General features: G+C 50.8%; 2 protein-coding genes across 3 annotated transcripts in view; one reads left to right on the top strand and one right to left on the bottom strand.

Moving 5' to 3' along the window:
* The window catches only part of Txnrd2 (thioredoxin reductase 2), a 46,711-nt gene extending 43,927 nt beyond the window's left edge, over window positions 1–2,784 (bottom strand). The window contains exon 1 of the mRNA XM_059277033.1: window positions 2,543–2,784. Within this exon, the coding sequence (XP_059133016.1) occupies window positions 2,543–2,769 (227 nt within the window). The 5' untranslated portion in view covers window positions 2,770–2,784. The remainder of the gene's footprint in view (window positions 1–2,542) is intronic.
* On the top strand, window positions 2,729–21,420 carry LOC131922969 (catechol O-methyltransferase-like). Of its 2 annotated transcripts, none has more exons than XM_059277856.1 (5): window positions 2,729–2,859; window positions 16,043–16,310; window positions 16,750–16,943; window positions 17,248–17,379; window positions 20,316–21,420. In XM_059277856.1, the coding sequence occupies exons 2-5, from the start codon at window positions 16,043–16,045 to the stop codon at window positions 20,505–20,507; spliced, it is 786 nt and encodes a 261-aa protein (XP_059133839.1). In that variant the 5' UTR covers window positions 2,729–2,859; the 3' UTR covers window positions 20,508–21,420. The 2 variants fall into 2 exon arrangements, with proteins under 2 accessions (XP_059133839.1, XP_059133840.1); XM_059277857.1 differs by lacking the exon at window positions 2,729–2,859 and adding an exon at window positions 2,866–2,982.
* The last annotated feature ends 4,861 nt before the right edge of the window (window positions 21,421–26,281 follow it).

The following is a 26,281-nucleotide window of genomic DNA, read 5'->3' as shown; positions in this document are numbered from 1 at the left end:
TGCAGCCTGCTGGGGTAGGGGATGCAGCCTGCTGATGTAGGGGATGCAGACTGCTGGGGGTGGGGGATGCAGACTGCTGGGGGTGGGGGATGCAGCCTGCTGGGGATAGGGCATGCAGCCTGCTGGGTGTGGGGGATGCAGCCTGCTGGGGTAGGGGATGCAGCCTGCTGATGTAGGGGATGCAGACTGCTGGGGGTGGGGGATGCAGACTGCTGGGGGTGGGGGATGCAGCCTGCTGGGGGTGGGGGATGCAGACTGCTGGGGATAGGGCATGCAGCCTGCTGGGTGTGGGGGATGCAGCCTGCTGGGGTAGGGGATGCAGCCTGCTGGGTGTGGGGGGATGCAGCCTGCTAGGGGTAGGGGATGCAGCCTGTTGGGGTAGGGGAGGAGCCTGCTGGGGGTGGGGGATGCAGCCTGCTGGGGTAGGGAATGCCATTCCACAGAGCAAAACCTGGACAACAGATGTCAGTGGACACCTCGTTTAGGTGATGGCTTCCTGGAGGGAACCCTCACATGCTGACCTTCACTCACTGGGGTTAGGCCACTCCTCCTGCCCACAGCCTCATCTCTAGAACATGTCTCTGCTTCATCTCTGCCTCCTGACCCACAGTGTTCTGGACAGGTGAGCAGAAAGCAGGGCTCTAATGGAATGACAAGGTCCAAATAAAGGGCACACAGCTCTGATAACGCAAGAAGATACCCTTAGACGAGCTCGCCACCCAGAGGAGTCACCTGTTGGGTGGGGGTCCTGTATAGCTGTTCAGTGGATGCCAACAGTCTTGTCTGGGTGATGCACCACACCCCCACCCCCAGCTGGAAAACATGGGTGTGTTCCTGCTCCAGAAGGACAGACTGCAAGGCTGGAGGGGACTCAAAAAAGGGGACTCTGGAGTCATATGTCGAATGGCATCGTCCCTGGACCCTATAGGATCCTCACCCCAGCATGGCTCTGATGTCCAGAATCCTCCAGACAGTAGTTGCCTCCTGCTCACCTGAAAACAAATCCCACACCACTGGGAGTTCCCAGGCTTGAGAGCTCATGAAGCTCATCTACAGATTTGGGTTTTTTTTTAGATTTATTTATTTATTATGTATACAGCATGTTTGCCTGCAGGCCAGAAGAGGGTAACAGATCTCATTACAGATGGTTGTGAGCCACCATGTGGTTGCTGGGAATTGAACTCAGGACCTTTGGGAGAGCAGCCAGTGCTCTTAACCTCTGAGCCATCTCTCCAGATTTAAAAAGGGGTCAGATGAGGGCCTTGGACCCTCTGGGAATGGGCACCATCTGGGTGCTGGGAATTGAACTTGGGTCCTGTGGAAGAGCAGTCATTGCTGAGCCATTTCTTTTATTGTCACTGTGGGGGTTGATGGTACCAATGGCACAGGTACATTGATTTCTTTTTTTCACCCCCACAAAATCATTGTAAATGTTCCCAGCTAACACAGGCAGCAAAGAGGCTGAAAGAGCCTGAGCCCTGACAGTTAGAACAACCCTAGTTCCCTAAGGTCTGCCCCCTAGGTTCCCACCTCACAGGGTAGTGACCCCTTCCCAAGACTCTCCCAGACTAGCCTCTGTCAGGGCTAAAAGACCTCTGCCAACCACGCCCTCAGCCTGCCTGCCCTCCCCCTGCGGGCCAGGGCCAGCCATTGTCCCTTTCATGCCAGCACCTGTGAAGAACCCTGGCCTGTGTTTGCGCACCTCCCTCTACACCCTCCCACTGTAGGCAGAATTGAGTTCTGTCATTCGAATACAGGGGTCAGTTCTAAGGATGGTCACCATGTGACTGCTTGGAGAAGACCATTCATGGACCGGCCATACCACGACAGATGGGAAACTCTGGAAGAACTCGGCCTGTCCAGGATAGTGTGAACCATGTTGAGGGGCACCCAGCTTCCACTGGGGCCGTTTGAAGTTGATTACTAACAGGATCTCAGCAATAACTCCCTCTGGTGCCAAGCAAACAAGTTGTTTCTTCTCCTCTCCAAGGATACACACAGACCCTGGCAAGGACTGGGGCTTGGCTCTCTAGCATCTTCTCACTTATTCCCTTATGTACAACTAAAAAGTCCTTGCTAGGTGGGACATGAGGGTGCGGACGTGTGATGCCAACATTTGGAGCTGAGGCGCGAAGAGCAGTTCAAGGCCAGCGTAGGCTGCATGACCATGACTCAAAAACCCGAAACCAACAAAACAGAAAAACAACAAATCAATGACTGAAACTTGGGAGGAAACCAGAAGGCCAAAAAGTCAGTGGCAACTAACCAGGCAGTCTGAGGTCAGCTTGGGCTACGTGCGCGTGGGTGTAGGGGCAAAACCAAAAAATCACAACAACAACAACAAAAAACACGACCAGCAACTAGGGAGTGGTGGTCCAGTGGGGTACCACGTGACCCCAGAGCCCTTGACATCCCCACAGGGCCACAATTAATCTGGGGACAGGACCTCAGGCAAGGCACCTCCAGCATTTGAGTCATCTGAGAAGGGAGCAACCCGCTAAACGCAGGTCCCCTGCTGCCCAGTGCAGCGGGCCTCGGATACCCGGTCCTGCGTGGCATGCCCACGCGGACACATTCCAGCACAGCCCCGCCACCGCGACCCCATGTGGACACACGCACAGACACCCTCTTCCTCTCCCCGTGCACCGCCCACGACCCCACCCTACCTCCCGCTGCGTTCGCCGCACCCCGTGTCCCGCGTGTCCAGGCCCGTGTCCGCGACCGGAAGTGGGCGACCGGCCCGCGCAGCGCCGCCACCATCGCCGCCATGGTCCGGGGACCTCAGGCGGCCGGGGCTGCCCTTCGCGCTGCCTGAGCCCTTCGCGCCTCCCGGCCAGACCTGTGCGCAGCCTGGGCGAGGTGAGTGCTGCGGCCGGAGCGCGTGCACGGTGCTCAGCTCAGACCCGGGGATCGGATTCTGCACCCGTGGAACGGGACTGGGCTGAAGGGCGCTGACCTCGAGCGAGGGTTCTCCAGACCTGGGTACTGGATCTCACCTAGGGGAACGTGGGCCCGGGCTGGGGAATGTGGACACTTGGAAGGGGTCTGTTCCTGTAGGGGGTCGCTGAAGCAAGGCCAGTCTTCACACTCTTGCGGGGAGCTTAAAGAACAGTGCTGGGGTGGGAGAGAAGCCTGGTGGGCCTGTCCCTGGAGCTGGGCTTAACCTGGACAGGATGTGGCACATCCAGGCCCTGGCCCATCATGAGAGGGTCTCACCTTAGTTCTTGGATTGGGATCAGAGGGTCAGAGGTACCAGGCCCATGGGTGGTCAGTGGAGTTGGAAGCTGTTAAGCAATCTCCTCAACAGGTGTGCTCCAAGAGGCCTGAGGATAACCCTGGATCTCTCTTTGCAAGAGAATGGGCTACCCATTGAAGCTGAGGAGCCCTGGGGCAGGCTTTGGGACAATGAGAGAAAGAGGAAGTCTTCCAGCCTGGGACTTTGGGGTCCTTGTTGGCCCTCCACGCCTTAGGAGTACAGTGGGAGCTGTCACGGGTAATTGTAGCCTCTTTTAGGAGCTTGTGGTGGGGTAGGGCCCAAGAGGACAGCTTGTCATAGAGACACAGCACTACTCTAATTAATGGAGGGGCAGATTTTACCTAGGAACACTGCCAGGGGAACCTAGCTGAGTCATCCCCATTTGGGCAGAGGTGGCACCAGTGGATGTGGTTCTGAAGGGGAACAGGGAGTGCAGAAGTCAGTGAGGAGCAATTACAAAAAAGGAAGGGAAGGGAAGGGTGGTCGATGCAAGCCCCTCATGGTTTTGCTGCTGGCTGGGGCTTAAATAACTTAATTCCCATTCTCCCACAGAAACTGAGGCTAGGGGAAATTAGATCAATCGTCTTGAATTTTCTCAAGCAGACGCTTCGGGGTCTACATTTCTCAAGGGATGCAGCCTTGAGTTCTCAGACGGTTCACGGTTAAGTCTTTAAAAGAAGTTTAGCCAAGCGTGGCTCAGCCTCCTTGTTCAAGGAGAGGACACTTTTCTAGGGGGAGAGACATCCTACTAAACAGAAGTCCATTTTCGGTTCCATGACCTTTTGTCTCACAAGGACTAAGTGTACTAGGACAAAGATACTCTCTAGCTGGAAGGAGCAGGGGTTTTATGAGGGCGGTTCTTGAGAAAACCAATAATGGTTAGTGTTTGCTACAAATTGACTTTTGAGTCCAGCGGACATGTGTTGAACACGTTCTAGATGCCAGTGGCCAGGTATCTCTGACAGGGTAGTTGAGGAGCAGTCTGAAGGGTTTCCAGGTATCCTGTGAGTGTGTGAAGTGAAGTGATTGACCACAAGGTTTCAGGCATGATCATTTCCCGGGACAGAGTATGGACACAGTAGAGGACTTCCCACATGGCCCATGGAACTGTGGCTCCAGGCAGAAGGTTGTCTACAGGGTATTTGGTGTGTTAAAGGCTCTAAAGTTTCTACCATGCTAGCTGCATCAAGCATGTATCCCAACAAGGACCCACACTGTCGGGCTTTTGTTCCAAGTGACGAGAAATTAGGAAGGAGAAAAATTGAGAACAGAGTTGTAGTGAGACATTGAAGCCAGATGTCACATGTGGATGTATTTGCTCCCAGTTTGAAAGATTAAGAGAGTGTGGTGGCACACACCTGGGATCCCAGCACTCAGGAGGGCCATCATGAATTCGATGCCTGTTTGTGCTACACAGTGATTTCTAAGCCAGCTTGGGTTACAGAATGGGATCCTGTCTTTGAAAACAAGAGGGCACAGTTTCCTCTCCACAGATGAAGCTGTGAGAGGGTCTCGTGAGGGACGTTTTTAATTAGGGGATGACAGGGTACTGACACAGCGAAGCTGCAAGTCGCAAACATTCTGGCGCTAAGTAAGCACAGTTTGCTCCTGTCGCTGGTTCCTCGTTTTTAAGCTGGACTAAAACTTGCACCAGGACTCCTGCATCGGCCTCTCCTTGGTGGGACGACATTCGGGAGCCACCATGCATGGCCCTATGTGTGTATGTGTTTGTGTTGTGGAGTATGGGCAAGTACATGCCATGGTGAACATGTGGAAGTCAGGACAGCCGTGGCTCTTTCCCGACTTCCTCTTTGGTTGAGGCGGTATCTTTTCTCTTGTTTACCATTGCCTAGGCTATATTAGCTAGCCCAAAGCTGAGGTGCCGTCTCTCTCTCTCATCTCACAGCACTGGGAATATACACATGTATTTCCATGTTTGGCTTCAAGTGGTTTTGGGAATCGGAACTGATTGGTCTTCCTGACCAGATTGTTTTTTGTTTTTTGGTTTTTTTTTTTGGTTTTTCGAGACAGGGTTTCTCTGTGTAGCTTTGCGCCTTTCCTGGAACGCACTTGGTAGCCCAGGCTGGCCTCGAACTCACAGAGATCCGCCTGCCTCTGCCTCCCTAGTGCTGGGATTAAAGGCGTGGGCCACCACCACCCGACTGACCCGATTGTTTTAACATCATTTGCAGTGCCATTAGGGAAACATTATTATTCTATGGGAAGTTTTGGTTTTATCAGTTCTATTGAAGTTTCTTAACCCTCAGCCCACAGGAAAACATAAACTAGATCCTGGGATAAGGGGCTTCTTTTCCTTTTCCCCCTAAGTTTTCCTGACTTGAGAAGGGTGAAGAATGTAGCTCAGACAGTAGAGTGCTTGCCTGGCATGCATATGAGGCCCTGGGTTCTCTCTAACACTTAATAAAACTAGGCATGGTGGGATATGTCTCTATATCCAGCACCCAAAAAGCAAAGCAGGAGGATCAGAAATTCAATGTCATCCTCATCTCCATAGCAAGTTTGAGGCTACTCTGGGCTACATGAACCCCACCCCACCCACCCCCAAAAAAGTAATCAATACAGCATGTAAGAAAACGGGACGAAACCCGAAGCAGAGGTAGGTCATAAATCCTCAGAATCTGAATCTGGGCATGAGGATGTATAGCAGTCATGTTTGAATTACAGCATTTGGGAGAAGAGGCAGGAGGCTCAGGAACTCAAGGCCAGTCCTGGCTATGGATCAAGTCCAAGCCACAGGAGAAGATGGAAGAGGAAAGGGAACTAAGAATCTAAGAAGCTACACAAATCACTTCCTTTCTGATCAAAGGTAAAGCAACATTTGGACTTTTTGCACAGCACTGGGATTGCACCCAGGGCTGTGGTGTATGCTAACCCTCTCTACACCAACACAACAGCCCATGATTATTGTTTGAAAAGGAATTCTAAGCCTGTGGTGATGGTGCACACATTTAATCCCAGCACTCAGGAGGCGGAGACTCGCAGACTTCTGAGTCAGCCTGGTCCACAGAGCAAGTTCTAGGACAGTCAGGGCTACATAGAGAAACTCTGTCTCAAAAACAAAAACAAAAACTCTGGGTTCTGAGGGATGGATTGATATTAAGAGCAAATGCTGCTCATCTAGAGGACCTGAGTTTTTTTTCCAGCACCTACATCAGTTGACTCATGACTACCGGTAACTCCAGCTCCAGGACATCCAAGCCCTCTTCTCTCTGGGAACACACACAGACACATAAATAAAAATAAAAAAGATTTGTAACTGGGCATACTTTTAATTCTAGCACTAAGGAAACAGAGGCAATCAAGTCTTTGTGAGCTCAAGGAAGCACAGCAACCTCAGGATACTTTGACCTCAATAAGAACAAGGTACACCCAAATTTGTGGATGGTGCATTGAGGTCTGATGGCAGATTCTGGGACACTTGTGGGCCTTCAGAGGCTTTTGAAACGTTTAAAATTCTTTGTGGACCTCTGAGGCCAATTACTATACTTACTGCAGTGGTATGAATAAGCAGGCCAATTCTAATAAAATCAGAAAGTTTTTCTTTTTATATATTTACTTGCTTGTTTCTTTGGTTTTTCAAGACAGCGTTTCTCTGTGTAGCCCTGGCAGTCCTGGAACTCACTCTGTAGACTAAGCTAGCCTTGAACTCAGAGATTTACCTGTCTCCAGGGAGCTGGGATCAAAGCTGTGCACCACCATATCCCATGGTTTGATTCATATTTGTTTGTTTTAAAGTACAACATGGAGTTGTTTTGTTTTGAGACAATCTCTTCATGTACCTTGCTAACTTGGAGCTTGCTAAGTTGTGAACGCTCAGCCAGAGAGGTTTTTCAAGAGGGCTTTGTAAACGTTGGCTCAAGAAATTCAGACTTAGTTCCTTAAAGCCCTTGGCGCTCCCTGCTTCTGGGTAATCATTCTCCAGGGGGACACTCCTGTCAGCAACGCTCCCTGAAGTTTGCACTTGGGTCGGCTGTGGGAGGACATAGATGCCCTTGCAGCTATGCAAGGAGCTTTACCACGAAAGGAAGTACTTGACAAGTTTTGATATTTGGAGGATCAGACAATGAGGAATAGATAAATGTTTCAATTTAGTTTAACAAAGTATAATTTACTGAATAGTTCGGAGTCATGAATAGCTCAAGAGAAACCAGCTTCTTTTTATTTTTATTTATTTTATTATTTATTTTGTTTTTTTGAGACAGGGTTTCTCTGTGTAGCTTTGGTGCCTGTCCTGGATTTCGCTCTGTAGACCAGGCTGGCCTCGAACTCACAGAGATCCGCCTGCCTCTGCCTCCCAAGTGCTAGAATTAAAGGCGTGTGCCACCATCACCTCTTCCTTTCTTTTTACTCAGTTCTAGGTCCTTAATTCTTTATTCATTTTTAATTTTGGGGGTTTTTTGGTCACTATGAAGATCAGACTGGCCTTGAACACACAAAGATCAGTTTGGGGCTGGAGAGATGGCTCAGAGGTTAAGAGCACTGGCTACTCTTCCAGAGGTCCTGAGTTCAATTCCCAGCATCCACATAGTGGCTCAACCATCTGCAATGAGATCTGGTGCCCTCTTCTGGCCTGCAGTCATACATGCTGTATACATAATAAGTAAATAAATCTTTTTTAAAAAAAAAAAAAAAAGATCAGTTTGATGATATTTTATTTGTGCTGAAATGTGGTGATATTTTTGTGTATATTAATAAATAAAGCTTGCCTAGATATCAGGGGGAAAAGGCCAGCTATTTTAAGTAAACAAGAAGTGAGGCAGTGGTAGCACACGCCCTTAATTCTATCACTTAGCAGGCTGGGTCTTGTTTGTTTAAGGCTACACTACGGAAAAAGCCAATTGTGGTGACACATGCCTTTAATCCCAGTACCAACCATAGAGGCCTGGAGGTCTGTACAGACAGACAGAAAGTGACAAAGCTGTGTAGGAGGAGGAAGTAAGGTAGCTGGGCTAAGAGAGCCAATGAGAGGGCAGAACAGCAAGGCAATAAAGGTGTGGGTAGATGGAAAGTAACTCGCATTTGGAAGCTGCAGAGTTGGTGAGGTAAGGTTGGCTGGTTGCTTCCCCTATTTCTCTGATCTAAGGCTTTCACCATAAATTTGCTCCATGGTTTTTACTTAATAAGGCCATTTTAGAAATTCGTCTACGTAGCCGGGCAGTGGTGGCACACGCCTTTAAACCCAGCACTCAGGTTCGAGGCCAGCCTGGACTACAGAGCAAATTCCAGGACAGCAAGGACTACACAGAGAAACCCTGTCTCGAAAAACCTTAAAAAAAAAAAAAAAAAAAAAGAAAGAAAGAAAGAAAAAGGAATACATGTACAGATCAATATACTTCTTCTCCCAAGTGCTGGGATTAAAGACACTGCCACGAACCTGCTCTCCAGCCCTTGTTCCTATGGTTTTATTGTCATATATTGATTTTTGAAACAGACCAACAAGTTGTTCTTCAGTAACAGGGCCCTGAGGAAGAAGGACCAAGGAATCAGAGATAAGGCAGATAGGACAGGTGGGCTCAGGGCAGAGGTTTGCATAAGCTATGTGCTATACTAAGCAAGTTTTTAAAGAGGTACAGTATCTATTATATACTATTTGCAGGGGAAAATGGGGCAGAGTCAGTGGAAAGCTACCATACAACAGGACAAAGCCAGCAGGACCCTAAATTCTTATTATTCTTATTCTTATTATTCAACTTCAGGTGGTTGCTTTGGTGGAACCCAGAATCCTTAGAACTCCTGCTAGAGTAAGGGGCCAAATTTTAGAGACCACCGAGAGCTGAGCAGCTGGAGTAGTGAGGCCCTGTCTGGTGGCATGGTTAGTGGAGCTTGGCCTTGACAGGGAACCTATGAGATGATGCTAGGGTGCCCGGGGGGAAGGATGGAAGCTGTGGGACATGGCTCAGTGTCCAGTGTCTGTGCCTCCAGGCTCCATCCTAGTCTCCTCCCCACAAACGAAGGAACTTGGAGTGGGGGTAATGGCAGGGAAGGCGTCCTAGAGAAGACAGCTGCGGGGAGAGTGTGAGGTCTTAACTTTCCCCAGACCGTTGGTGCTTCAGGTGATCCTTGACAGGCACATCAATGGAAAAGGGGGCTGGGTGTTGGTTGCATAGTGGTGTTTTTGTGCGTTGACAGTGGTGATGTCCTAGCTGCTGAGAAGCACCCATGGGGGACTTAGGAGCAAACAGTGACAACAAAAAGGACTTACAAGGAGGCAGGAAGACAAGCTTCCAACCTCAAACCCAAAGCTTAAGTTGTCACTTGGAACCCTGAGCCAGAAACCATCAGCCTGAGAGAAGGAAGGGCAGGAGCCACCTGGCTTCCAGTGAGTGGGAGAGGAGAAACAGTCTGTCCTCATCGGGGCAGTGGGTGTTTGTCTGAAGCCTTGGACCCAGGGATCTCCCAGCTATCGGCAGGACAACCGGAAGTGGGATGTAGCTCTCTGAGATGGCGAGACTGGCCAGTCTGAGCCCTGGCCACACAGGAGCAGCACAGCCTATGCAGGGCGTGGGGGCTCACACCTGTAATCCCAGACCTTGAGCAGCAGAGGGGGAAGGATGAGTGGAAGGTAGCTCGTTTGAGGCCAGCCTGGTCTACATGAAACCTGCATGGAGGAAAAAACAGGAAGGAGGAACTGTGGCTTGAGCAGAGTTGGGAAATGGGAATATGCTGAAAGCAGGAAGAATTGGTTCATGGGAACCCATTTTGACTTGTCCACTGCTCCTAGGTGGGGTGTGCTCAATGGTAGAACTTACATAGTACACCACCCAGCACTGTGAAGGGGAAAAAAAGGATGGAGAGTCTGGCCAGGCCCCTCACAGGTTAGTTACCGAGGCTGGGAGACAAGTCTTATCTGTGGGTGTTGGCTGTGGCGCCCAGAGTATTTGTTTGGAAACTTGGGGTTTTCTCCGGGAGGCTAAAACTGACGGAGCTAAGGTCATCCTAAGGGTGTCTCTTTGAGCCACTTAGGAACTAGGTTCAGGTTTCTTTTTAGTCCCTTCAGCCAAGGTGGAGATCTGGGTCAGAAAAAAAAAAACAAAAAACAAAAAACACAAAGGACCTGGCTAGATTCGATGTAGGGAGAAAATCTTTGTCGAGATGCTGGTGTGATGGGGCCCAGGGCGTGAGGTGGATGTGTGTGGGTGTGGCCATACACTCTGTAGTGAGGGAGGTGAAAAGGTCAGTGTTAGGTCACATGCAGTGGATTAGGTGGTGGGGAACCAGGCCTGGCCAAAAGGACAGCTGCTGGGGTCCTCCTTGGTCACCAGCCCACGAGCTGCCTGAAATGGCAGCTTCCCAGATGGAGAACACCCCAGCTGGCCTGTCAAGGCCTCTCTGCCCTTCAGCATCCTCCTGTTTCCTGCTGGTGGGGCAGGATCAGCTGCACTGTGAAAGTGCCCGTGCAGAATAGAAGCCTTAGATCACACGAGGGGCTGGCTTTGAGAAGAAAGCAGAGGAGGGCAGAGCCCTTCCCTGGGCACTGAGGAGGCTTTGAGACAGCTTCTCATGGAGCCCAGGCAGGTCTTGAATTGCTACATAGCTGAGGATGACCTTTGGATTCTCTTGCCTTCACCCTCGAGTGTTGGAACTGGGTATATGTGTCATTATACCCACTTTGATGTCATACTAAAGCTTGAATCCAGAGCTTCAAACATGTTAGACATGAGCTACATCTCAGCCTTATTCATTTGAGGGTTGTTTGTGTGTGAGTGGTATGTGCATGAGTTGGTGTGGGTGTGGGTATATATGCATATGCATGTCAAGGTCAGAGGTCAGCATCAGCTGTGTTCCTCACCCTCCACCCTATTTTTTTATTATTTAATGTGTATGAGTGTTTTGCCCACCTGTGTGTCTGTGTAGCTGTATAGCTTGTTTGTATGTAGGTAGGTATAGTGCTCAGAGAGGCTTGAAGAAGACATTGGATCGTCTGGATTTCTAATTACAGGTGTCAGCCACCGTGTGGGTGCTGAGAACCTTGGTTGTGTAGAAGAGCAGCCAGTGCTCTTAACTGCCGAGTCATATCTAGACCCCACTTTATTTTTTGAGACAGGTTCTCTTACTCATCTGGAGCTCATTGATGCAGTAGGCTGGTGTAACTCCTGGGATGCACCTGAAGGAGCTCACTGTGTAGCCACAGCTACCTGGGGCTCACTGTATAGCTCGTTAGCTTTAAACTGGTAAGCTTCCTGCCTTGGTCTCCTAACTGTTGGGTTGCTGACATGAGCCATATGTCTGGCTTTCTCTTTAAATGATGGGGAATGCAGGGGCCTGACTGGTAGGATGCCTGTGTGCATGCTCTTGAGGGTCCATCTGCAGCGCTGGAAGGGAGGAGTTGCCATCTGAGATATGCAGGAGCCCATGCCTGCTCAGTCCTGGAGGCATCTAAGTAGGGCTTATTACTGTCCCAGGGGCTGGTTCATTAGGCCAGACTACCCACGTCTTGGATGGATGCTCTGTGCTTTCTAGGCATGTCTGTGGCCAACAGGTACCAGGTACTATGTAACCTGTCCTGCCTTGCCCTCAATCACGTAGGATCTGGAGGACTCTCGCCTCAGTTTACAGAGGAGACAACTGCTTGGCAGTGAGAGATGTACCAGGCCCCAAAGATCTGTCCTAAGACTAGACTTGGGTTTCCTGCCTCCATGATTACCCACAAGTCTCCCTCTTGGCCTCCCTGCTGCTCAGTCAAAGAGCATCTTGATCTTGGAGAAAACAGATCTGATCTGAGGCAGAGTGCAGCCTGTGGAATGCAGGAGACCCTTCAGAAAGCTTGTGTCCAGATGCACGGAGATGCAGCAGCAGCCTGGCTAGAAGCTTCTACACAGAGAAAGCTCAGGTGATATTTGCAGACTTAAGTGTCCCAGCCCAATTACTCCTCCTCCTCCTCCTCCTCCTCCTCCTCCTCGTCTTCCTCCTCCTCCTTCTTTTTAAAATAATTTTATGGTGGTTTTTGCTTTTTTAAAATTTTATTTAAATTTATTTTATGTGCATTGTGTGAGGGTGTCAAATTCCCTAGAGCTGGAGTTACAGTCAGTTGTGAGCTGCTATGTGAGTGCTGGGAATTGAACCCGGGGCCTTCTGGAAGAACAGCCAGTGCTCCTAACCACTGAGCGATCTCTCCAGCCCTGCTGTTCCTCTTTAAGATGACAGCTGGAGGCACCCAGATGCAGTAGGGGATGGAGTGGTGCCTGCAGGCTATCATGGAGGCAAGTGGCCTCCACCTGTTCTAAAAAACAGAATCTCATGTGGCCTGGGGCTTTTGAGACAGCTGTCACTGTGCAGCACTGGATGGCCTAGAATGCATTATGTAGAGCAGGCCTGGAACTCACTCCTGACCCGCTTCTCATCCTCCTGTGTGTTGGAACTACAGATGTGCACCACCAAGCTCAGGCTTCCCGACTCCTCCCCTTCCTTTCCTGTTTTTTTCTCTCCTTCCAGACCTTCTCCCCCTTAGCCAGAGTAGTTCAGGCCTTGCAGCCCTTCCCCTCACAGCTATAAGGGAAGTTAATGGTTCAGTCCAGTACCTGGTTCACATCCCAGGCTGTACATCATGCCTTCCTCTCTTCCACGTAATGCTGTCGCTCCCAATGTTGTCATAATGCTCCGGATTTACTCCCAGCCCCATCTCCAGGCTCTCTCTGTGTAGCCCTGGATCTCACTCTGTAGACCAAGCTGGCCTTGAACTCACAGAGATCTACCTGCCTCTTCCTCCTGAGTGCTGGTATTACAGGCGGGTGCCACCACCGCCCGGCTTGAGGCATTCTCTCTTTTTTTTTTTTTTTTTTTTTTTTCCGGTTTTTCGAGACAGGGTTTCTCTGTGTAGCTTTGCGCCTCTCCTGGAACTCACTTGGTAGCCCAGGCTGGTTGAGGCGTTCTCTTAATAAAGCTCATCTGAAGAGTAACTGGCTCAGCTTCCTTCTCCTTGTACTAACCCAAAGTCAATAGTTGATAACAGTGAAGAATCTAACCCAGACCCTAATGTGTGCATGCATGCCCTGGGTTTTATTAAGCATCTAGATCAAGCTTCTGACATCCAGGAACTTGAGTGTATCAGACATGCAGGGGACACATGTTAAACACACACTGTGAATAAGCTGTACGCAGCTCAGGGTTCAGCATAAACAGCCTTTAAGCAGATGATTAACATCCCTTTCCAGTCAACCCCCTGGCAATTTTGTAAATAGGTTTAGGATACAAACACCAGACTTGGCCATTTGTCTGGCACGAAGGGCATTCACAGTATTGCGTAACTTTTACCAGAACGTTCTCATCTTTCTGCACTGTAACTCTGAACCCACTGAACAATTCCCCTCCCCCTCCTCAGCCTCAGTGGCTGATCTGCTTCCAGCCTGGAAGTGGACTCCTGTGGTATCTGCTGTTCTGTGTCTTGATGACTGTGAAGTTCTTCAGCTTAGAGAAGCTTGGGGTCACCTCCACTTGTGGGCTTCTGTGAGTCATGAGCTGGTAACAGAGCAGACACAGCCCTGCGGCCCTGCTCTCAGCTTGGGATGCACAGCATTGTCATGTGGTGATTTTTGGGATGGCCCGGGAGGAATCAAACTGTTTCCACCAGTTTTCACTCAGCAGTTTGCAAGGGTTCCAGTTTTTCATATTTTAACCAACTTTATTATCTTACTTTAAAATAGAAAGAAAAAATTCAGGCTTGGTGGTACAGGCTCCTGCTATTTGGATTTGAGGCAGGACGTATATTTCAAGGCTTGCCTGGGCTACAGAGTACGTTCAAGGTCAGCCTGGGCAATTTAATGACAAGTTGTCTCAAGGTAAGTGACTGGCAGTGTAGCCTAGTAAAGCCTTGTGCACGATCCCTGGTGTCCCACCCAGAAAAGAGCCATTTCAGTGACAGTGAAGTACTCTTTCCAGCCTGGCTTTGATACGAATTTCCTCAGTAACCATAACTGATGTTAAGACCCTTCCCTACAAGTTTTTCTGGGTCTTCCTTGTTACCCCACCCCCACCCCTTTTGAGACAGGATCTTACGTTTTCCGGGCTGTCCTTAAACTCACATGGATGATCTTGAACTTCTTTTCACCTCCTGAATGTTGTGCCACCGTGCTAAGCTGGTGTGGCTGGAATCCAGGGCTTTCTGAATGCCAGGCAAGCACTCTGCCAGCTGAACTGCATCCCAGCCTCTCCCTGCGCCCCCAGTTTTTAAAACTTTATGCATGTTATGTTACACACTACAGAGCTAGACAGATCGACAGACAGACAGACAGATAGAACAAAATAGCTCAATGTCTCACAACTCAAAAGCTACTTCTAGTAATGATAATGGACAACATAAACTACGACATCCAAGCATGTGTTAGGAAATCTAAGCCATAAGAAAGGAGTGAAAAGAAGCCAATGTCATATCGATGGGTCAGTGCCCATGATCCCTCAGCTTTCGGTTGCTTCTGCTCTCTCCTGAGACTGTCCTGAAGCAGCCATCACACCTAGGGCTTGGGCCTGCCTCCTCTTAAGACTTCCACAAGCCTTTCCAGCTGAGGTCAGTGCCCGCTCTGGAAGGAAGTGTAAATGGCCACAGAGTGTTTGGTGGAAGTGTCCCTGGGTCCTTCCTTGTGTCTTTCTGTTTAGGGTCTGCGGTATAAATCACGAGCTTGTGCTGTGAATAGTGAACTCTGCTCAGTGTCAGCGTGGGAATCTGTTGAGCTTTGTCGATTAGATCCTGGGCTCCTCTCCCCAGCCCTTGCTTGCCAGAAGGTGAGTGTGTGTGATCGTATTCACTCACACTCACCTTGTACTGGGGACAGAACTCGCGGCCATTCCTGTGCTACATAGGCACTGTACTATTGAGCTCACCCAGCCTTTTTACATCATCTTAGAGGATCTGGAATCTGGAGCTGTTCCCTACTTCAGTCGATCCCAGTATCTCCCTTAGTTCCTTTGTGGGTCTTCAGCCAAGCGAATCAGTCAATACAAGGCTGAACAGCAGGAGGAGAGCACATGTATTGTATTAATGTTGCACAGCCCTGGAGATTTCCACAAGGAGATGTGGACCAGAGAAATGACCAAAACATTGGACATGGTGCCACACACCTGTAATCCCAGCCCTCAAGAGGATTATGAGTTCAAGTCCAGCCTGGGCTATATAGCCTGGCTCAAGAAATCGGGCTCATAATGCAGGTTAGTAGTTGAGTGCCTGCCTTGAGCACACAAGGTGCCATCCACAACCCAAAGGAAATTAAGAACAAGGGCCACAGCTTCCCTGCTTTATGAGGCAAAGTGATAATTCTGTAGGAAGAAACAGGACACAGATCTCTGTGAATCTAAGGATGTCACTTGGTCATGTAAGGGGCTGTGAATCCAGCTGGAAAATGAGCATTACTCCAGTGAGAACATTTACTTGGGTCCCCAGCCCCATGAACAGTTTCTGCTGATGAAGGCTATTGTTCTGTGTAGGTAACAGAGGACCCCCTCCCAAGAAATCTTCACATTCTGCTGCATGTAGGAACAGACAGGTCATGTGGCCCATCATGCACCCACAATTCCTCTTTCAGCTTGAAACAAGTCAGAATGCCAGTTCAGTGTGAGATGACACCTCCTTCACTGAGAAAGCAGCCAGGGTTGGGATCCATGTCTCACTGGCCTCCACACAGGGCTTCTGACCCAGTGAGTCATGTGGGTAGATGCTCTGGACCTTGGCCCTCCTTTAGCACAAGGACCAATGGGTGCACTAAGATGAGCATGTGATGGGTGAGGCAGGAAGGGCACACAGCACATAAACCTGTCTACCCTGTTCTGGTCCTGCAGATGCTGTTGGCTGTCATCTCACTGGGTGCCCTGTTGTTGGCCCTCCTCCTGTTCCTGCGACGCCTGGAATGGGGTCTGTTACACATCTACTGGTTTGAGTTGGTGCACCAGCCAGTCCGCAACCTGCTCATGGGAGACACAAAGGAGCAGCGCATCCTTCGAAATGTGCAGCAGCATGCCAAGCCTGGAGACCCCCAGAGCGTCCTGGACGCCATTGACACCTACTGCTCAGAGAAGGAGTGGGCCATGAATGTAGGTGACACAAAAGGTACGTGGCCCAGCCTGCAGGCGGTGGCCTAGAAATGGAAACCCAGAACTGGACATGGCGGTCCAGCCTGATAGGAGCCTGTTAAAGGGGAGAGGGAATCATGGGTCATGCCGCTGCCTGACCCCTTAGAGACAATAACATTTATACATTTAGAAACCAGGTAGGTGGTTGGAGGGGTGGGATGGGTGTGTGCGTGTGTGCGTGTGTGTGTGTGTGTGTGTGTGTGTGTGTGTGTGTGTGTGTGTGTAAAAGGCAGGGGACTCTCCAAGGGTATGTATAGTGAGGTCCTCTGGGCTATCACGAGGCTAAGGACCTTTCTCGGCAGCAGTCAGGAGCATGAGACAAGTGGGAATGTTACTGGTCTAGAGAGGGGTGAGACCCAGACCTGGGGGTGGGGTTCCCTCCTGCTTGTATTCATATCTTCCCCAACACCCTCCAGGCCAAATATTGGATGCAGTGATTCGGGAGTACAACCCCTTGCTGGTGCTGGAGCTAGGAGCTTACTGTGGCTACTCAGCCACACGGATAGCCCGCCTGCTGCCACCTGGAGGCCGGCTTCTCACCATGGAGATGAACCCTGACTATGCTGCCATCACCCAGCAAATGCTGAACCTGGCAGGCCTGCAGGACAAAGTAGGACCCTGTAACCAGTGTGGCAGCTGTGGCTGGGAGGGCTGAGCGGGCAGTGGGGAGGGTGAGGGGATTGGTTCAGTCACTAAGCACCTGCCATGTCCAAGGAAGAAATCCCAGCAGGTTAAGGCACAGTCTTACTGACCTATCCTACAGAGCCAGCAACTCCCAGACTGCCCCAGGAAAGACTACACACAGTACAGACTGCTCTCCAGAGCCCTGAAGAAATTGATGTATACACATGTGGGGGTCCAGGCAGGCTCCTGCATATCCCTGTGGGCACAGCACTGACAGAATACTGTTCCAGGTCACCATCCTCATTGGGGCATCCCAGGACCTCATCCCGCAGCTGAAGACCAAGTATGATGTGGACACCTTAGACATGGTCTTTCTTGACCACTGGAAAGACCGCTACCTGCCAGACACACGTCTCCTGGAGGTGAGCTGAGCTGCCCCTGCTTGGCAGGATGGCTTCTGTGCTGTCACTGCCGGGGTAACTGGGCCTGGGCCTCTCTGAAGATCCCTCCTATGGGTGGCCCAAGGGCATAGAAGGGCCTGGGCACAGGCTGGGAATCCGGTGGGCTGCAGAGGCCCTGTGGCAGGTGGAAATGGAAGGGAGGGCGTTCTGGGTAGGAGTGCCGGGCCAGGGATTCCCTGCCCTGCAGGCAGGGGTCGGCTAGGGAGTGAGATGAGTACCAGAGACTAGAACACCTGGGCCTGAAGGACACAGTTCTGAGTCCCCAAGGGAACAGAACTGGCCACAGCATGGGTCTGACTGGGGGTAGCATGTCCTGGATCTTCCTGAAGCTTCGGCTCTACAAGTGCACTCTCCCTAGCCCCTCCCAGCACTCAGCACTGCTGCTCAGCCAGCTTCACCTAGCAGAGACCCCCAGTGAAGACTGGGGAGCCACCCCACTCCCAAGTGACGAGCTTCAGGAGACATTACCTTGTTCTGCGGCCAGAAAAGGGACAGGGGCTCCTTGGCCTTCATTGGGCTTCCTCACAGTCTTCCACAGCCAGCATGGAGCTGTCCCTGTGGTGTGGCCCAGCCAGTTGTCTCAAGAGTTGTACACCCTGTCATGGACAGTGAGGTCTAGAATGTGAGGGGTCAGCCAAGGAGCCCATGGGCAGGACAGGCCATTGTGGCTTGTGTGTGGGTCAGATAGTTCTGGGGAATGTAAGGGCACAGAGGAAAAGTCAGGCATGAATGAGCTTTGGGAAAGGGATGGGGGAGGGTGAGTCCTGGCATCTAGAAGGATTTTTGCTTGTGGAGGCATGGATGGTGCATAGGGAGGGTACTTCAGAGGTCCTTCAAACTGTTGTAGAGGTGCTGAGCACCATGGTGGGAGACAGGGATATATATAGCAGGGCCAGGAAGTTGTACCAGAGAATGTTCCTAGCAAGAGGACAGGCAGTCAGGGGACAGAGGAGACCAGCAGGGCAGGCCAACCATGGGAAGTTGGCTTGGACAGGCCCATCCCTGGCAGACACTGAACATGAGTACAGACAGCAGAGCAGTCAGGCACAGTGCAGGGAGTGGGTCTCTGCTGCTTTGTGTGTGTGTGTGTGTGACAATGGCAGGGGCCTGCTTTTAGGAGAACAGCAAATACTGCTGTTCAGTAACTAAGAAACTAACAGATCTCAGCGCTGCTGCTCAGCCTGGCAATGAGCTCCTGAAGACAGGGTGCATTGGGAATGGCTGCACTTCTTCTTCTTCTTCGATGTATGTTTGTAGAGAACTGAACCCAGAGGACACACCTTTAAGAATGGTGATCATAAACTCAACTTACCTCACCACGAGGCTTAGTGGTGCACACGTGTAATCTTAGCACTTGAAGGAGGAGGATCGTGTTTGAGGCCAGCCTGGGTTACATAGTGAGACCCTGTCCACAACATCTTACCTACAGTATTCTGCACTCCACTGTCTCCTTAGCATAGAAGCACAGTTACTCACACGCAGGTGCACATTCACCTGAGATGTCTTTCAGGAGGCTCATGGTACCCAAATACAGATAGGACAGGTGCTGCCTTTGCCTCAGGATAGGGCTTGTTTCCTGAAGGGCAGCGGGTCGCCAGCACCTCCAAAAGTGCCCATCTTCCTTCCTGTCACGATGAAATCAGGAAGTCTTAGGTCTCGAGGTCATTAGTCTTACTGACAGTCACCATGTGACTCTCGATGTCTCCAAGTCCCTGGCTGAGCCGGGAAGCCCCTGCTCATCTCTTTCTTCCCCACCCTGAATTGCAGGGCCCCTTTCTGGACTGGGCCGATGCCTTCCTCCACAGCAGTTCTTCACCAAGGTCTTTCCAACCAGTGCTGACAAGACGTGGTCTTCCACTTTCACTGGGATTCTGAGGGAAGCTCATTCACATTGTAGCGTATGAGACTATCCCTGAGTTTACTGACTGCCTGAGGGTCCCTCAGCTCTCTCTCGGGCACAGGTTGGAGATTACCACCCCAATCACTGGGAGCAGCTGGAGCCCTGGACAGTGGTGAGGAGGACAGCTCTGTTCTGCAAGGGCACAGACTGCCCTGCATTAGGATGGTGGCGATGTTTTGATTTTATGTGTGTGGTGCTGGGAAAAGAACCTTAGGCTGTGGTTCCCACTGAGCTACACCTCAGCCCTGGCTATTCACTGGATTTACTTCCAATTTTTGGGTTGCTTTGTGTGTATGTGTTTGAAGACAAATGTCTTATGTAGCCCAGGCTAGCCTGGAACTTTCAATCCTCTTGCCTCAGCCTCCTGAATGCTGAGATTACAAATGTGGGCCACATCACACAGGATTGCTTTAACTTTTGTTTCATGATTATGTTAAAAACAAAGCCTAAGCTTCCTGGGTAACCTTCAAATAAGACATCCAGGTGTCCAGTTTCCTGCTTCCCACCCCCCTTCCCCCCCCCACACACACAAGGTCCACTTACTTGTCAGGTACTTTGTTATTTATATGCTGTCACACTGTCAGCAGACATACTCGCCTGAGTGGATAGACAAGTACCCTACAGGGGAGGTTTCCCACAACCACAGGTTCTAGAGCCATTGCTTTGGGGGCCCAGAAACAGCTCCCTCCTCCTACTCAGAGCCCAGGCCCCTAGTGTCTTCCCTGGCCCAGGTGGAAAGTCCAGAACAGATCCTCAAAGTCAGGGTTGTTGGTGAAGACCCCATATTTTTGGCATAGAGTGTTTGAGGAAAACTGGCCTTCTGGCCCCACCATCTCAGTCAACCTACAAACCTGTGTTGCCCACAGGCCCCTCTAGGGCTGGGTTGGGTACTGGGGAGGATGGACAGCAGCTAGAAGTGACCCCATGGGGGAACAGCTGCCCTAGATTGGGATGGGTTTGCCAAGCATTCATGACCCTCCCTGTCTGTCCCCTGCAGGAGTATGGCCTGTTGCGCAAGGGGACAGTACTTCTAGCTGACAATGTCATCGTCCCGGGAGCCCCTGACTTCCTGGAATATGTGCGGGGGAGCAACAAGTTCGAGTGCACACACTACAGCTCATACCTGGAGTACATGAAAGTGGTAGACGGCCTGGAGAAGGCCCTCTACAAGGGTGCAAGCAGCCCATGAAGTCTTAACCACTCAGCCTACCCTGAGGTCCCCTTCCAGCTTCCTTCTGCAAGATGACACACACTCACCCTGACCTCGCTATGCTTCTGGAGCCTGTCCTGGAGTGCTGTGGCTCCAGATTGCCAACACTGGCACAGTCTCCAGGTAGTGATCTCCCCATCCAAAACCACTGCAATAGACCTGGAAAGCACCTGTGATAAAAGGCTGAATTGAGCTGGAGGTGCCATGGTCACAGTGCCTGCCTCGCATGCAAGAGGCCTTGAGTTTAATCCTAAACACCAGAAAACAAAAGGGATGAAAAAAAAGTCAAAGCAGGTGTCATCCTGCTGGTGTCCGGTGTCACCTAAGAGATTCTCACAGGGTCAGTGCCAGAGTGCTGGGCACTGCCATCACCAATTAGGGCCAGCCAGAAGTCAGGAAACTGGGAATATCCAGATGCTGTTTGGCTGTTACCAGATATCCCCGGCCACTCACCCTTCATCTTGAGAGTGAGTCATAAGCTCTCCAGGCTGGTGGCACACACCTTTAATCCCAGCACCCAGGAGGAAAGGCAGGCAGAGCCCTGAGTTCAAGGCCAGCCTGGTCTACACAGTGAGTTCCTGGACAGCCAGGGCTACAGACTCTTGTCTTCCCGAGTTATAACCCGTTTTCTAGTTATGCCGTGATCTTTCATCATCAAAGAAATTCAAGCTCCTAATATTTGGATACCAGAGATCCACTCAGTTACTGTCTCAGCTACCACACTGCTCTCCTCCCTGCTGTACAACACGACAGTCCACCTCTGCACCATCTCTGACTGGGTAGGCTGGGGACAGGTAGCTGGGGGGCCATGCTGTCCCCTGCTGCTCTCCACCCCTGTGTGGCACTCAGGAGACACTCTCTCCAGCCCTGCTTCCTGACTTACAGAAGAGGAAGTAGAGGAAGTAGGCTCAGACCACAGGGCATGTCTGCCCAGACACCCAGCTGCTGAGGAAGCACCCATCCACTTCCTCCACCAAGCCTCAGAAGGGGCCTGTTTCCAGACTAGAAAAGATCAGCGCCACCTCCGCTGATCCCGCCTGGACCTACATCAATCGGCCAGTGCTCCCTTCCTGGGCTGAGGGTGCCAACAGGAGACAAGGAGGACTGGAGTGGGCAGGGCCTGAGGGCCAGGGGCAGAGCCTCCCACCACCCCACCCCCCACCCCCCTGCCAGGGGACTTGAGGAAATGTCCACCAGGTGGCAGCAGTGGCTGTTAACCCTCTCCCTCTGTAGCTAGGCGAGCGGGCGCTGCTCTGGTGAGCTGACTCAGAAGACAGGCAGGCAGTTCCTTTGCTGCTCTTTTAATCATTAAATTTTCTTACAAAAATTTCAATGTTTGCTGATACAGTCTTATTTTGGTTTCTTTTTTAATGCTTTTTGTCAGTCTTCTTCATCTTTAAGTCACAAACAGCAGGCACTGAGGAGCAGTTCCCCCGCTGTTGCTGGCAGTCAGGCCCGAGGTTACTTGAGGTTCTAGGCAGATGCAGGACCCGGGTTGGCCCCAGCACAGGCAGCTCAGAATAGCACACTGCAGAGGGAGGGTGTCCCAGGAATCCCATGACGGGGGGCTGGGGGCAAGCACAGCTTGTCCCCCAGGCTATCTGCCTCCTAAACTTCCCTGCCTGGGCTCTCTTGGAGCAGCCCCTCACTGTGGTCAGCCTGCATGCGGCGTAGTATTCCAGCGCCCTTGGGAGCCCAAGTTCTTTCCCAAAGTCCCCACCTGTCCTATTGCCTGCCCCAGGACCTCCACTCCAGGCTCGTATTTGCTCCTCTGTGGCACTGCATGGGGACACCCCATCCCTTCTCTCCCACTACACAGCACCTTGTCAGTAAACAGCTAACTCAGGCCTGGAGAGTTAGATCAGGAGAGTGGAGGAGAGGGGAGGGTTAGACAGGGAGATCCATAAAGTCAGGCCCTGGCTTGGGACAAGAGGCTTGGCCAACCCGCCACATAAGGGTGGGGCTCCCGGCTCCAGGACTGGGTCTGCTCAGGACCGCCCTTCCAGCTATGGTGATGTGATCCCTAAGAACCAACAGCTGGGCCAGGGCCCTGCAAAAGAAGACAAAGACAGATGCTTTAGCCAGGAACCTGACGGGCTACAGTGCCAGCAAAATGGAGCAGGGTGACTTGGGAGCCTGCACACAGGGCAGCTGCCTGCAGAGGCCACACAGAAGCAGTGGCTGTGTGTGGAAGGGGAGCCATGCAGAGAGCCTTGACAACAGGGCCAGCCCTGTCCTGCTGGTCCTCACAGGGCCCATCATGGGGGTATTTGAGGAAATAGAGGGCCTGTCTCCTCAGGAGCCTAATCTCCGGGGGCTGGAACAGGGCTGTGAGCCCTGGGAGGACCCTCCTGTCCAGCATGGGTCTTCCTGGGTCCTACCCAGGGGTCACACAGGAGACCACAGTTGAGAGACTTTGAGCTTTTAAAGAGCTATTGGACTTTTAAAGAGACCTTGGACTTTTAAAGTATTGACATTTTTAAAGTCTGTGGGGCTTTTAAAATTGTATTAATTTTATATTGTGATATTAACATGAGCTCTTGGAGATAACGGGAAAGTTTATGGTTTATGGTTGTGTGTCAGATTGACAAGGATCAATTATGCTGGTTAGTTTTTGTCAGCTTTACAGAAGCTAGAGTCATCTGGGAAGAGGAAGTCTCAACTGAGAAACTGCCTCCAGGAGATAGGCAGGTGGTTGATGTGGAAGGGTCCAGCCCACTCTGGGCACACCACTCTTAGCTAGGTGGTCTTGTTTGTGTAAGAAATGTAGCTGAGCCAGCCAGAGGGAGCCAGGCAGTAAGCAGCACTCCTCCATGGCCTCTGCACGAGCTCCGGCCTCCAGGTTCCTGCCGAGACCTCTCCTGCCCTACTCCCCTCAGTGATGGGCTGTGGCATGGAAGTACAAGCCAAACAAACCCCTTCCTCTCCAAGCGGCTTCGGTTACAGTGTTCTAACACGGCAACAGGAAACAAACTAAAACTCACACACTAAAAACTGTAAGGTGAGCAAGGAGGTGCCCACCTCTGACCCTAGCACTTCGGGGGCATAGGCAGAAGGATGCAGAATCTGGGGCCAGCCTGGGCTACACAAGGGGACTCTCTCCAAAAAATTCTTTATTTTTATTTTTACTTATTTATTAGGTTTTTCTGAGACAAGGTCTCTCTATTATGCAGCTCTGGCTACCCTGAAACTTGCTATGTAGACTAGGCTGCTCTCTAATTCACAGAGATCCAACTGCCTCTGCTACTTGAGTGCTGGGATTACAGGAATACACCACCACACCGGACAAAAAACATTTTTTTTTTTATTTAAAAAAATTTTTTATTCATTTTACATACCAATCACAGATCCCCTACTCACCCCTCCTCCTACCCCCACTCCCCCAATTTTTTTTCTTTTCTTTTTTTTTTCAGGACAGGGTTTCTCTCTGTAGCTTTGGAGCCTGTCCTGGAACTGGCTCTGTAGACCACGCTGGACTTGAACTCACAGATATCTACCTTCCTCTGCCTCCCCAGTGCTGGGATTAAAGGCGTGCGCCGCCGCCGTCGCCACCGCCCTGCTGCCGCCGCCGCCTCCACCACCACCACCACCACCCAGGCCACCCCCACCAATATTTTAAATTGATTTATTTTGTGTTTATGTGTGTGCGCATATGCATGTACACCACATGCATGCAGGTGCCCATGGAAGCCAGAAGAAATTACATCCTTTGGACTGGAGTTACAGGCAGTTGTGAGCTGCCTAACACAGGTGCTGGGAACCAAACCCAGGTCCTCTGCAATAGCAGCAAGTGCACTTGGGAAGCTGAGGCAAAGGATCGGGAGTTAAAGGCCAGACTCAGCTATATAGCAAGTTCCAGGCCATCCAGGGCCACACTGGAACCTGCCTCACACAAAACAAAACAAGGGGAAAGGAAGCTGGGAATAGTAATGGACTGAACTGGATCCTCCCTGTTAAAATTCAGTCTCGGCCCTCAGTACCAAGGAATATATTTGGAGACAAAGACACACACACACCCAGGATCCGAGAGATGGCTCAGCAGCTGAGAGCACTTGTTGCTCTTACAGAGAAACAGGGTTCAGGTCCAGCACTCACAAGGCAGGTCACAAACATCTGCAACTCCAGTCCCAGGGGATCCATCTCCCTCTTCTGGCCTCTGTGGACACAGACGCCAGGCACACGATGCACACAACTATGCATAGGCAAAGCAGTCATGCACATTGAAAAAAGAAGAACACATGTCCACATGCAGGTGAACAGACGAGATATGGTCTAGCATGTGCTGTCTCAATGCAGTAAGAACAAACTACATACACTCTCTGAATGGTCAAGACTCAAACTAACGATGCCGGGGGCTGGTGAGATGGCTCAGTGGTTAAAAGCACAGATTGTTCCTCCAAAGCTCTCAAGTTCAATTCCCAGCACTCATGTTGGGTAGTTCACAAGCTCTCAACTCCAGTCCCAGAGAAATCGGGCATCTCTGGCCACTGACGGCTCCTGCACATGTGTATACAGACCCCCACACAGACACTCACAATTAAAAATAGTAAAAATAAATATAAAAAAATAGTGCCGCTGAGGGGAAGGAGCCAGAGTAGTAAAGTACAGAGTGACTTGCACTCCCGCACGCTTTACCAAGTGGCAAGCACCTACAGTGGGAAAAAGCAGTGGTTGCCTGGCGGGCAGGAGAGGGAAGGCAGGAATTACCATGCTCTCTGGGAGCTGGACATTGTAATAGCCTGAACTGTGTGAACCCCCACACACTTAAATCCAGGTCAGAGACTCAACCTTCAGTACCAAGGACTATGACTGTATTTGGAGAAAAAGTTAAATTAGGTCACAGGGTGGCTGGTCCCTTGTCCAACTGTAAGCAGAGATTGGGGTACAGAAACAGGGGAGTACACATGAAGATATGACATGCAGAGAAGCCACAAGGAGCCGGTCCTGCTGACACTTTGGTCTTAGACTGCTAGCATCCAGAACCTCAGTCAGTACAAGGCTGTAGTTATGCAGCACACTCAGAGTTGGTGAGGGGTGTCGGGGAGAGTCACCATCCTCACCATAGTTCAGGTTTCACAGACACACCCACCTGTGAGACTGCTCACTTGATGTTTATTGATTTATTGATTTACTTTGAAACAGGGTCTTACTGTTACCCAGGCTGATCTCAAACTCTGAGACTCAAGTGATCCTCCTGCCTCAGCCTCCTGAATAGCTAGAATCACAGATGTTCATGACCAGGCACAGCCTCAAGTCATCCACTTTAAATATTTACTGGTTTATTGTCTATCAATTCTCATTAAAGTGGGACTCCACTTCAGAAACAAGAACAAAAATGTGGGGCTGGAGAGATGGCTCAGCGGTTAAGAGCACTGGCTGTTCTTCCAGAGGTCCTGAGTTCAAGTCCCAGCAACCACATGGTGGCTCACAACCATCTGTAAAGAGATCTGGTGCCCTCTTCTGGCCTGAAAGCATGCATGTAGGCAGAACACTGTATACATAATAAATAAATAAATCTTAAAAAAAAAAAAATGTGGAGCAGCAGTTATGGCTGAGTGGTTAAGAGAGCAGACTGTTCCCACTGAGTATCTGAGTTCAGTTCCCGACACCCATATAAGATGGCTCACAAGTACCTGTAACTCCAGTTCCAGGGGATCTGGTGCCCTCTTCTGGACTCTGTGAGAACCTGCACTCACAATCACACACCCCTATGCAGAGGCATACACATGTAATTTAAAAATAATAAAAATAAA

The sequence above is a fragment of the Peromyscus eremicus genome, chromosome 12 (genome assembly GCF_949786415.1).
Source record: "Peromyscus eremicus chromosome 12, PerEre_H2_v1, whole genome shotgun sequence".
NCBI classification, from domain to species: Eukaryota; Metazoa; Chordata; class Mammalia; order Rodentia; family Cricetidae; genus Peromyscus; species Peromyscus eremicus.
This window is presented reverse-complemented; position numbering and strand designations above follow the sequence as displayed.

Excerpts from the sequence above, each read along its gene's own strand:
- LOC131922969 (XM_059277856.1), top strand. The coding sequence starts at position 16,043 with ATGCTGTTGGCTGTCATCTCACTGGGTGCCCTGTTGTTGGCCCTCCTC. Across the intron at positions 16,311-16,749 it reads GAATGTAGGTGACACAAAAG|GCCAAATATTGGATGCAGTG; the intron begins GTACGTGGCCCA and ends AACACCCTCCAG. Across the intron at positions 16,944-17,247 it reads TGGCAGGCCTGCAGGACAAA|GTCACCATCCTCATTGGGGC; the intron begins GTAGGACCCTGT and ends ATACTGTTCCAG.